At 33.7% G+C, this 14,153-nt stretch overlaps 2 protein-coding genes across 6 annotated transcripts in view; one reads left to right on the plus strand and one right to left on the minus strand.

Annotated features, from left to right (window-relative positions):
- The window catches only part of CASK (peripheral plasma membrane protein CASK), a 569,337-nt gene that overhangs the window by 493,171 nt on the left and 62,013 nt on the right, over nucleotides 1-14,153 (minus strand). The gene's annotated exons all lie outside the window — the stretch shown is intronic.
- Nucleotides 4,014-7,633, plus strand: LOC148239014 (uncharacterized). The gene is made up of 2 exons (XM_088186237.1): nucleotides 4,014-4,740; nucleotides 4,813-7,633. Exons 1-2 carry the CDS (start codon nucleotides 4,133-4,135, stop codon nucleotides 5,378-5,380), a joined length of 1,176 nt encoding a protein of 391 aa, XP_088042363.1. The 5' UTR covers nucleotides 4,014-4,132; the 3' UTR covers nucleotides 5,381-7,633.

Consider the following 14,153-nt stretch of genomic DNA (forward strand, 5'->3'; position numbering starts at 1 on the left):
ATTAATTAATAGCACATTCGTCCCACAGAAAAAAACTACTCTTTGTTTAAAAAGGATGCGCACTAGACAATACATTCTACTCCACGTATAAATACCCTTTGGTTGGTATGAGTGACCATCATGAGTGCCGTAAAATCATATTTCGGGGGTGTCCAAGAAGCAATGCAATTTTCTCGCAAACATCTTCGTCTGCAATTTGGCAGAGTTGTCTCGGACTAGCATTATAAAATATGTGACACTTGCTTGTGTTTAGCAAGCTCGTTCAAAACTGGATGACTTCAGCGTTCTTACGCAGTGACTTTCAAGCCGCAACGAACAAGAATAAGGGACGCGATTGCGACTCATTAGTGCACTCTAAAACTCGTAGAAATAAGTCGCCAAGCATTATCGGGTTGTCGACACCTTCCTCGCCACAAAGTAACTGCAACCCTTCCTGTACGAAAAGGAGAAAAATCACCAGCGTTCCATGCGGGATCTATTTTGGCACCCAGGCTTTTCTCGAAATTATGATACCTAATCATCTGATATGTTTTCCATACATATTTACTTTCTTAAAACGAATAAAATCTTACATTCACTCACTAAAAGGTCACGGCAGAGAAAAAGAGACGCTACAGAGACGAAGAAGGAGACTGCAATGGAAACGAAGGCGGATCGTCCAGGGAGCATCACGAGAACGCATCATGACAGATCCCAGCTGCTCTACCGAATCACAGCCGACAAGAATACAACTCGACACGCCAACAAAGACTTTTACTTTTAATAATATTTTTAGATGTTCATATTCAAAATAATAAATAAAAAAAACTGCCTTGATTCAAGTAACATTTCATTATGTATGTTATTTCAAAAATATACGTAACATTGTTTACACTAAAAACACACTAGAAATATTACAGTGAAAATAGTAATAAAAATACACACGTGTATGAAATTTTAATAACCCACGTTGTTGGAATTATTTGAATTTACGGCAAAGAACATTTGTATACGACTAAAAAGAGTATCCTCATACGTACAAAGCGTTAGCATTTCAAGCACAGGGATATGGGCCCCGGCCAGGGCCGGATTTAGACGAGAATGAATTATAAAACCGGTCGGGCGGCGTTGCGACCAAAAGAGTTGCTCAGTTCCTTAAAATAAAATAAAACAATAAAAATAGAGAGAATCCCTTTACGGCATTAAAAATACACCAGGGTCACGTGGAATCGGCAATAGGCGAGTGAGGGTTGTAAAGTCAACGAATACTAAAAGGGTTAGCGTTCGAGGAAAACTCAAGTAGTCTGATATAATGTGTGTCGTGGGAACAAACATAAATATATTAGTTGAATAAAAAATATATTTGCTATTGTATCGAATTACAGATAATTTGCCATTTAATTTGTCATTTTTACTACTATCATAAGTCGCAATAATTTAACTAATAAGAATAAGAATTAAAAAAATTATATTGTACGTTTGCAGGTTTTGGTATATATGGTACGCCTCTCCACGGGAAAATTGGATAGATTATATATAGAAAACAAAATTGCAAAGCAAATTAAGTATATAGAAAATTACTTATTACTTAAGTATATACAAAATTACTTAAATTCAAATTCATGTGAATATTTAGAATCGAAGAAACCCAGTGTTTTTTATGTTTGTGAACTTTCAAGTTATAAATCACAAATTATTGAAATAATTCACATCAAATGACTGGCGCAACTTAAGAAAGTCACTGAAAGTAGATGAATATACTAATAAACCAATATGCAGACCAACCTTTGTTAGATTTACTAGTGGTACATATATATATATACATACATAACAAAATAATATATTTCTGTGAAAATTGCTTAGGTTCTACAATAAAAGTTACTGATTTGCTCTAACTACGAATAATATACAATTTAAAAAAATGTACTTCATTAGGCTTTGGAGTTTAGGTGATATTAGAGACCTTAGAATGAAGATATAATACTGTTTTCTTTATCTCAATGCATTGTCATTATTACTATTCCTCCTAAATTATAAGAAATGTCCACTGCTGTTGTAAAGTTCATACGGTCGCAGATAGAGAATCTAATCCTGGGATTCCAGACAATTTACGATACATTTGTGGTTTATTTTTGAGAACTTCCTTTTGGGAATTCTTAGGAATTTTTTTCTTCTTTAAGCTTACTTTACATATTATATTTACAATAAATTGTTATTGAGCTTAATAATACCAAAACATGAGTTCATATTTAGACTATTAAAAATGTCATTTTTTAAACAAATAATAAATACAATAGATAACTTAGATTTTTTTATATAAATAATTTATTGTACTACATTTTTTTTATTTTAAATTAACTTATTTTCTTCAACAACTTTTTCTTAATTTGTTTCCAATTTTTCCTATTATAAACCTTATTAATTTTTCAGGATTCTCGAGATCATCTGAAATTAGTAATTTTAAATTTCTAGTTTCTTGGAAACAAAAATTATTCAAGATATGTAGCCATTACCTGTGATAAGTAAAACTAGTACAAAAAATTTCGGGATTGATTTTTTGTCAAGAACAATCGAGTTGATCTCTGTACAAATTTTAAATGTTTTATGCTTTTATATAGTTACTAAAGAAATATGAAAAGCATATTATTTTATTGAGATATATTGTATTGTAACTGACGGTGCAAGCGTCATGGTACGCGTTGGAGAATTCGTAACGCCAGAACACCAATTATGCATCGCTTAAGGAATTCTTTTACAAACATATTCCAATTTTACTCTCGGAATCATGTTCTAAAAAAATATCAAAGTCAATTCACTAATGTCTATCATGTATCATATTTTCTAAAAATCTCTGCTATAACTCGAATGGTAAAAATAACGATATGAATAGTTATTTTAACATTTTTATATTACTTTAAAAGCCCTTTTGGTATTATATAATATTTCTGGTAATTCCATATTGAATAAATGTATGTAGTAACTATAGTATGTACTTAAATACAACCACAAGCGCTAGCAGTATTACTAAAACACACGAAAACGTACGACATTGCTCGTAATTTAAACTTTTCATGTAAATATGCTCACAATAACAATGTTTAACTGTAACAAACATAATGTTTAATGTTATTTGTTTATATTATATTATGACACGGTTAAACTTTTTATACATCCTAAGTGTGATACATTTGTACGTCTAGAATCCATTTAGATTCATCAAATACTCTCACCGCCCAAATAACCATTACGAAAATGTCGACATTCCATCTTGTTCCTAATCATGTTCCACCCTTTCGATACATCGAAACGTATGGGTAAAAGCACACGTAAATCATAGTAAGCCTGAGCTTTCTCTTTGCAGATGAAAATTTTCCGGCGAAACGACCCGGAAAGAACAATTGCATAAATAAATCTGTGCACGCTGAAAAGCCATGACACAAATATGGCCGGCGACGAACCGTCTGCCTATTCGACTACTAGGTATATGGTTTCCAAAAATATATATAAAAATACAAAAATACGCCGTCGAATCTCATCGCTCATAAATACAACCTTAATTATTCACACGTCGGATAAGAAAAATGTACAAAACGCCACGTGTATGTTTGTAACTCGGTAACAAATTAATAATTCAACGCGAGCGCTTACTTAATCACGTATGTAGCGAAATTGCGGCTCAGTTCAGAAAATATATACAAAAGCGAATGCGTATGAATACGTAATAATTGAGTGTGTATCTTATTTATATTCATGTAACAATCAAAATTGTATGATCTAATCATTCAGAGTATCATTCATACGAATAAAAATAATTGAATAAATAATCTATTTTATTATTTATTAATACAAACAAGTACTTTCTTAAGAATAATATCTAACGAAATCATTAAAGGCTCGGCCACACAGAGAGCGGTTTATCGCGGCGGTCAGGCGGTCTGGTTGTATGATGCGATGTTGCATCAGTTCTGTCAGACAGAACGCGGTCTGCGGTAGACCGCCATAGACCGCATTCTGTACCGCAGATCAGTCCACTCTGTGCTGTTGACGCGAGCGGTCGCATTCGCGCTTCGCTCCGTTATCGTACGAAGGACACCCCCGCTACCGTTCTGCAACGATAGACACGCCCACTGCAATTAGCTACAAAGACAGCGCCATGAAGAAGGCGCAGACGCGCAAGCGTTCTCTTGGAACGTTGAAGGCGTACCTAAACGCCTCACAATCAACTTCAGGCCTGCCAGACCACGAGTGGCAGGTACCCAAAAAGACATCGAAAGTTTCCCAGGATGCTAAGATGCCTCCGACCACGAGCCAAAACAGGTATGAAAAGCTTCCCGAAGTGATCGAAAGGAAGCAGCAGAGGATACCGCCTGTGATCGTAGAGATCACGGGAACACACCTCCAGACGATCGACTTAATTAAGTCGATCACAAAAACATCGAACTTCTCGTTGCGATACACGGGAAGTGGCAATGTGTCAGTACTTTGCGCGTCGTTTGAAGCACGCGCGTTGTTAATGGATGGACTGAAGGGCCAACGCGCCTTTCACACATTCACCGCCGACGACGATAAAACAGTGAAATCCGTGCTGAGAGGGCTCCCAGAGGTCCCCACCGAAGACATTGCCGCAGATCTCGAACGTCAAGGACTTAGCGTCGTCAAGGTGACGGCAATGAAGACCAAGACCGAGAAACAAGGAGACTCTAGGCTCTACCTTGTCCAGTTTCCGGCTAATACAACAACGAGCACTATAAGAAGCATCCGGTACGTTTGCTTCACCAAGGCCACGCTTGAAAAGTACAAGCGTAATAAGTTGCATTTAACGCAATGTTTCAGGTGTCAACAATTCGGCCACGCTGCAAGAAATTGTCAACGAGCTCCCAGGTGCGTCAAATGCCCCGGAAACCACGCCACGAACGAGTGCTCTAAGAAGGACCGAGAAGCACCCGCCATCTGCACTGGTTGTGGAGGAGACCATCCGGCCAATTTTAAGGACTGCCCTCGTAGGTTAGAATACCTACAGAAAACTCAGAAGAGACAACAGAGACCGACTCCCACTGTTCACTCGTCGCAGCCGAACAACATATTCAACCTCGAGCAAGCGCAATTTCCTGCACTGAAACCAACGAAACCAGCGTTGGTAAAAACCTCAACCACCCCAGCAGTGATCTCATCAGCCACTTCATGGAACGCCCAGGTTGGCGCCGCACCAGCACCAATAAACAAGGCGCCACAACGTCCCCAAACCAGGCAGCCTGAGGAGCCCCTCTCAGACACAATGCCAACTTCAGAGCTACGCAGGATGTTGCTCGTCCTTCAAGAAATCAGGACCAAGGCTGGAAAGTGTGCCAGCAAAATGGAGATCGCCTTGATGATGGTCGAATATCTCGATGTGCTCTTCTAAGGTGGGGCTCAACGTTTTGACGTGGAATTCACGCGGATTCCGAAATAAAACTGGAGAACTGGAACTGCTGATCAGTGAGTACAAAATTGATATTGTCGTAATCACCGAATCTTACCTCAAACCACACGTCAACGTTTTTATACCGAACTTTGTCTGCCTCCGGAGGGACCGTCTCTCAAGGCCAGGCGGAGGGGTCGCGATATTTGTAAAAAAATCAATTAAACACGCGCGCATTACAACAAACACGACTAATCTTGAAACTGTCGCGATACAAATTAAACACGATAATAAATTAATAATAATTGTCGCGGGGTATAATTCTCCCGGTGACAGGTTGCTTCGGGGTGAACTTGATGATGTGTTTCGTCTTGGAGAATCCGTGATATTAACTGGAGACTTTAACGCGAGACACATGCATTGGGATTGCCCCGGTGCGAATCGATCCGGTAAATTAATCTTTGATTATTTACACGATACGGACACTACTGTAAATTTTCCGAAATCCCCAACGCATTATCCTACCAACCACACGACTCCGTCAATTCTGGACATAACGTTGGTCAAGGGTAATTCCCGGATTTCAAACATGCACTGCATCCAGGCTCTGTCCTCGGACCACCTTCCAGTATTCTTTACGTTGGACGGTGAGGTCGAGATGGTGTCTGAGGTCGTTTTCAATTATGCAAAGGCTGATTGGAAGCGATTCAGAAGCATAGTAGAGTCTCGGGTATTGATTAAACGACAGAATTATACCTCAAATGACACTAAAACTATTGACGATGATATTCATTACTTAACATCCGTGATCGAGCAGGCCAAAATATCATCAATTCCGTCGCGTAAAAATATTTGGAATAACATAGAACTCACCCCAGAAATAATTAAACGTATTAAAATTAAAAATAATATGAGAAAGCAATGGCACAAAAATAAATCGCCCCAACTTAAAACTCTAATTAACAAACTAACTGATGAAATTCGCGTTCAAATTCAAAACATCAAAAACGCTTCGTGGTCGCGTAAACTAAAAGCTTTGAAACCGGGAGATAATTCCTTATGGAGAATGACGAAATCGCTTAAAAATAAAAACTCAAATATACCACCTTTAAAAACCGGAAACAACGTAGCTAACACGACTCAGGAGAAGGTCGAGATTTTAGCTGAGACATTTTCTACATCTTATCAACTTACGCAAAATTACATTGACCAAAAAACCCAAAATAAAGTAGACCGGGCAATTAAAGATATTAGTAAAACTCCAATAGATAAAAAATCCATTAACCAAGTCGGCATATCAGAAATTCTTAGTATTGTTAAACGATTATCAAATAGAAAGGCTCCAGGTATAGATAAATTAGAGAATATATTGATTAAAAACCTTCCTTTTGTTTGCTTTAAGTACTTAAATAACATTTTTAATTCATGCTTATCTTTTGGATATTTCCCAATAATCTGGAAAACGGCAAAAATTCATCCGATAAAAAAACCTGGCAAAGCAGATAACATACCAATTAACTACCGCCCGATAAGTTTACTTCCCTCATTTAGCAAATTATTTGAAAAAATTATATTATCTCGATTAAAGGAATCTCTTAATAGCAAACTCATTAATGAGCAATTTGGTTTCCGCGAAAATCACTCGACCACGCATCAACTTAATAGATTAACAGAGCACATATCTGCCGATTTTAATATGAAAAAAAGTTCTGGTCTTTTATTATTAGATATGGAAAAGGCTTTTGATACAGTATGGCATGATGGATTAATGTATAAACTTTTAAAATATGAAACTCCCTATTACATTATTCACATGTTACGGTCCTACCTGAAGAATCGAAGCTATGTTGTTTCGCTAAATAATACATTTTCGACACCGCGTAAAATACCAGCTGGTGTTCCTCAAGGAAGTATACTTGGCCCGTTTCTCTTCATTCTATATACTAATGATATTCCAATGTTAAAAAATACTAAACTCTCAATGTACGCTGACGACACTGCAATCCTTACTAGTTCTTATGGTCTTAAACCTATTGCAGTTAAACTTCAAAAATCCCTTGAAAACTTAAAAAAATATTTTATGAAATGGAGAATTAAAATTAATCAAGACAAAACAGAAGCAATAATATTCACTAAACGTAGACAACCCTTGCCTGCACCCATTAAAAGTGAACAAGGGCATAACATTGAATGGAGAGCGAGCGTTAAATATCTGGGTATACACCTGGACTCCAGACTAAAATTCAATAAACATATAACTGAACTCCGGTCGAAAGGGCTCGGCGCCATTGCGGCTCTAAAATCAATATTTAATAGAAAAAGTGCGCTTACAATAAAAAATAAAATTCTAGTCTATAGACAATTAATCAGACCTGTTTTAACTTACGCTTGTTCAGTGTGGAGTAACGCGAGTAATAGTAATTTTAATAAACTTCAAGTAATTCAAAATAAAGCCATAAAAATAATTTATAATACACCGTTTTATACTAACCTTAAAAAACTCCACACCAAACATTTAATTCCTACCATTAAAGAATACTGTTATTATCAAACCGAAAAATACTATAAAAAAATCTCGCGAGACCACGCAAACCCACTAATTTCAAGAATCGGTGATTACGACAAAGCAAAACTTAAATTTAAATACAAACATAAAATGCCTAAGCACATATTGCTTTGATGCAGTTAAGCTCATCACAGTGTCATCAGTTTCAGGTCTACAGGGCTAGGTTTATTTACCTTTGTATGTGTTTTATTTTGTATATTATGTATTTTGTATAATTTGTTTTTCTCATCAGCTTCATTCTTTTCCAAAATTTTTTTTTTTTTTTTTTTTTGGATTTTTTTTTTTTAAATTTGTAAAAGGTTTTATGTATTTTTCCTTTAATTTAGTATATTCTCGTATAATTTATTATTCTTTTTATGTTATTGTATAACTTAACAATTTGTAAACAATGTAAATGGTTATGAACCAGTATTGTGCATTTAATATATCTGTATGCTATTTTACCTATGTCTATTTAAGAAATAAACTTTTATAAAAAAAAAAAAAAAAAGTACCGCAGACCGCGTTCTGTCTGACAGAACTGATGCAACATCGCATCATCAACCATACCGCCTAACCGCCGCGGTCAGATATCGCTTCCCGCCGCGACAGACCGCTCTCTGTGTGGCCGAGCCTTAAGAAATGTAGTTTAAATGTTAGACCAACTTTAAATCTACTGTATTTTTAAATGGATAACTTTTTAAAATTCTCAAGAAAAATGTCAAGGCAAATCTATTTTTGGTAAAAATTGAATTTTACAAATATTTTTAAATGTTTGACAACCAATGCATTTTTTATACTGCTGCATAATAAAGGGTAAGACAGTGCCAGATGTTTACAATATTTTTTCTTGGTAGCTTATAATAGAGATCGGAAGAATTTAAATAACAAAAAACTGTTTACGATTTTCTTAATTATTATAATCGGCCTTATCTTTGCTTTAGTAACCTAAGAACTACATTAATAATCAGCTTAGGAGAAATAGCTCCGCGTGGGAATTGGCAGATTGCAAAAATATTTGAGGGCTTTGCAGAGATTTTTTAACCAATAATTTTTAAATGATATTTTAAGTTTTAAAGAATATTTTTTATTAAGTGATTTTTAAAAAAGTTATTGAAGCACGTTGAATTTTGACAAAATATCGTTTATAACGTTTATAAAATAACGTTTCCCGGAACAAAATTTTGAACTGCTTTTCAATATTTTTCGGACCCACTTTATAGTTATTTTTTGAGAAAGATAAGATTAAAGATTTTCTAAGAATAAATATAAATCATTTTATTATCACACGTTTGTGAGTGTTTTCGAGAAACCCTGGCCCTTCACAAAGCGCCAGGGATATTAAAATTTCTCAAGGATTTTCGAGAACTAAAAATGAGAATTTTCATTTTTTATATATAAAATATATCAAGAAACAATAATGCCTAGTCGTATACGATAGAGCTGTAGTGCGATTTTAGAGTAATCTCATTCAACAATTTTAAAGATATATTCTGCTGCGTACTATGTTTATGATCATGTATTATATTAGCATTATAATACGTCAATATATTATTTTGAGGGACGGAATAGCGTAGTGCATAAAGTCTCAGACTAGCAACTCTGAGGTTGAACGTTCAAGCCCCGGCAGCGGCACTTTAATTTTTATTTATAAAAATGCACTATTATTAAAAAAAAAAAACAGCCACAGCTGCAGTGACATTAAATGAAAATAAAAATATACATATAATATGTTAATATAATTTTACTTCAAAAATATGACTAAGCCTACGACACTAAGACTAAGACAATTGTTTTATTGTACTTTAAATTCAATTCAGACCACATGCTTTAAATTCATATATTGTTTAAATATTAATAATACTATAATTAGTCGCCTTTGTATATTTTCCTGTATTTTATAATGAGTTAAATTATTATAATCCACTATAAACATTAATATTATTTTTGAAGATAATATTAATGATTAATATTTCCATGTTACCTGTATGCTACTGTTTAATAAAAATATAAAGAGATTGTTCGTTTGTAAACTAAGTGTGTGAATAAATAGCTTTATTCATGGCCGTCACGTATTGTAGTATGCGTGTTCATTACACGTGTACTTCACCTACCGGTTATTGGCTTTTTACGTGTATGGATTTTATCTTGACTGTAGATCACATCAAGCGATACAATATTTTAAAAAAATTGTTACATTTACCAAACGATTGACAAACATGTTTGTTAGAAATTTAGTAAGTATATATGTATGTACATATAAAAATAAAGCACATATAAGTTGAATATAAAAAATGTGTTATTTTAGACCTTTAAGTATCATAATATTCCATTTAGTCACGTGCCATATTCTGTGTAGTCTTTTTCTACGTGTTCAGCATGCGTTTTCCCATAATCATAATATTTATTAAAATAATATTACACATTTTTTATATTATTTTTATAATACATTTATATAGGCAGATTATTTTCAATATCTCCCCTTCGCGAAGGAATAACAAAAAGTTACGCAATAAAACGCTAACATAAAAAGTATCACGTATTGCTTTGCCATTTTCATACATCTCCGATGTGTTGATGTGTCTATTTTAGCGATCAAAACATAATAAGCCACTTTCGCAAAAAAAAACGCTAAGTGACACGAAAAATTCCCGAGTAAAAAGGCGGACGAAGTGCATAAACAAGGGTGTAAGTACTGAATTTGAATAATTTCGTTATATCGGCAAAAAGTGAGAAATATCGACAGTAGTGAGCGAAAGAGAAGAGAAGATATTCTGCCGACGCTTCGGGGCAAAGCGATCTTGGGAAACATAGAAATCCTTTGCGCAAAATCGAATTTCTCTACAAAGAAACGTATCTACGCGACACTCGTCGCGTCTCTATGAACACTTATCTAGAGGGAATAATTTAATAAAAAGAGACGTTTTTGATTCTGATGCGAATACGTTACGAGAGGATCTTTTGCAAGCGCAGCTAGAAAAGATCCTTTTGTAAAAAGAACCGCAAGGATTTGAGTTTCGGCGACGCTTCATGAATGAGACATTTATTATTATAGCTCGTTGTGTTATGCTCCCTTTCGGTCGCCTTTCCTTTGGAACTAATTAGACGATAAGAATGGATCGATGAATACACAAAAGAAAATGAGCGCAATGAAGCTGCGCTAGCAGGCAATAAAATATTTCATTATATAGAATCTAATATATTGTTGGGGCACAGAGAAAAACATATCATACATATCTATAAACTAGATGAAGAATTTGCCAATATACAGCACATACATATATAGGAGAGATATTAAAATCCAGAAAACATTTCGAAAGCATTTAATTTTAGTTTAAAGCATTTAGTGAGCCAGTTAACGTATTTTTTTTATTCATTTCAACGTCATAGAAGTCTCGTATCTGCTCTTCTTTTGACAAACAACACGCGCATACAATCCAATAGTGTCATCTTACGGTAAGCATTTTACAAAGAACAACTCTAGATACGGCGTTGGTTAAACGTTATTTTTTTTTTCGAGAATTATTTCTCAAGAATTTATCAAAAAATATTCTAAATCGAGAAATTTCATTTTTTGAAAAGCTATTTTTTGTTAAAAATTTAGTTAATTATTACCATTAACGTATTTCTTTTTCAATAGGAAAAACATAATTAATATTTAACATATTTTCTTTTCAATGGGAAAACATATTACTGAAGCGCAATTAAGAAGAGATACGGTAATGTTAGAGAAAAGCAATTGTTTCGCGCTGGTTTATACAACCGCATCTGTCACTCGCAACAGTCTAGGTAGGAGGTTGGCTTAGCCCAGTCAACGCGGTAGTAACACGTTTAGTATCTATACTTATCATTGTTTTCACTTAGTTTAAAATCAATGTAATTTAAATAATATTTAAAACTTAATTTTTTATCAATCAATATAAATCTATTAATTATGTATAAATTACAATCGTTCATCTATATTAATTATCACTTATGAATTAATTGATACAATTTTAATTTAATTAATTCACTACACTATTTATATTGCCACTCACACAGTTTAAAACACTTATATATTAAATTTAAATAATGTATAACATTAAAGCATTCTCTAATACTATTACTTTTTGTGTTAAGTGTTTTTTATCCACTTCAATACAATACAGATACATCCATTATTACTTATTAATATATTTAAATACTCTATTTTCCATTCAAAAGTCCTTAAAGTCTTTACATTAACAAACACTACTTCAGTCATGTTCTTGTTTTCCTGATCAATGGTTTCCGTCCGGTCTCCGTTTAATGCCATTTATAAAGCCCTGATTGTTCTGTAATTAAAACGTTTTCCCTATTTACAAATTCTCCTAAATAAAACATTATATAAGTATTTGCATATGTAGATTGAAAGTTTTGAATGTATATTAAAACAAGTATATATTCGAGTTAATATCTATTCGAGTCTATGAACGATAACAGTTAAAAGCCGTCATTTAACATTTCAAAATCAGCAAAAATATATAACCAATATTCCAAACTATTTAACTACACGTATATATTTACTTAATATCATATTTTTTATTTGATAGGATAATCGAAATTATTAAATAACAGCAATAAGGTGCAACATTAAGACGTACATAGCCAATATTTTATTTTTTTATTTGCTGTTTATAAATGTACATTATACTACTTATTAAGTACGATTCACAACTTATAGGGCACATATTTTAATATAGTAGTGCACTATTTTCACAACCGGAAATTAGCATACATAGCGGAAATTTAAAATACGTAAAAATGTGCGTACTCAAATATGATCCTTTAAAACATGAATTTCATATACTTTTTGAATTTTTTGAAAAATAAATTTTAAAAAAAGCAATCTTTATAGTCACTTTAAAAAATTTTGAAAACTCAATTTATAACTGTGTTTTATCATATTCTGAATACAGGAAAGGTAATTGAGAAAGTGGGTGCTACACAAACAAAGAAGTAAATTAGCAACAATGAACCGTATTGTGTTAAAAAATAAAACATATACATTACAATATCACTATAAAAATAGACTTTATGCTCTAATTATTAATTTTTTTATTTATAACTGTCTGACAAAAACTGTAATGATATAATTTTTTAGAACAACATTAATTGTACTCAATTAATATACGAAGAAAGAACTAATAGTTAACCAGTTTAATTTTTAAACTATCATAAACTAAACCTAAATGTTGTTTTTTAGATTATATTACAACATTAATAACAAATTTTTATGTCACTTTAACTACCACTTGAACAACGAAGAGAAAAAATACACATTCTCTCACACATAACCCAACAATATAATTGCAGTATATTACCATTATTCTTCAAACTTCTAGTTACCGATATGATAACCACCCATGACAATAAAAACAACATTTTGTATAAGAAGACGCGCGCGAGAGACAATGCTTTCGACCGTGCGTCTATCTGGATCACCACCTGAACTATGTTTTACTTTAAGTCGTAAACACATATTGGAGGTGTGGTTAAGAAACGATGCAATTGGTTCATAAACATCAATATCTGCAATTCACCAGAGCTGTCTCGAACAATCAATATAAAATATGGGACACTTAATCCCATTAGGGCAGACTTTGGAGAGACATCAAGACAGAGACAGAGATATTTGGACAGACATGTGCAAAGCCACAGGGTCACAACGACAACGGTTACAGGGTCACGAAATAAAATATATTGTAATAGATTGTATATATTAAATAAACTGTCTTCATAACTACAATTATAAGATGGTTCTTACGATTCCGATATAATAATTATCCAATCGTTTTACGCATTAGGATGAGAAAAAAACATTCAGGTGAAGCATTTTTTCATAATTTTATCGATTGAAAAACATAGCACAAAACATTACAGACGTAACGCGGTAAGAAATAAAAACGCGATCCCAACAATAGAGCCATTATTGCCGTGTTACAATAGACGCTCGCAGAAATGGAGAGGCATGTGGACAGCGCAGAATTTATGGAATTACCTTGGAAAGGAAGACCTGCGGCCGTGTAATTAAGGAAGAGATTGAAATAAAATATATAACGTAATACTTTTGTTCCCAACAAGAATGATGATAGGAAAGAAACTCACGAGAATTCATTCAGTTCGGGCGTCATCCGTGAGCAAAGTGCTTTCAACAACTCCGCAAACTCATAATCAAAATGTCAAGCAACACTCTAAATTAATTATAGAAGT

This window comes from Plectrocnemia conspersa, unplaced genomic scaffold (genome assembly GCF_051122295.1).
Source record: "Plectrocnemia conspersa isolate PC_06_02 unplaced genomic scaffold, ASM5112229v1 ptg000001l, whole genome shotgun sequence".
Taxonomy (NCBI): domain Eukaryota; kingdom Metazoa; phylum Arthropoda; class Insecta; order Trichoptera; family Polycentropodidae; genus Plectrocnemia; species Plectrocnemia conspersa.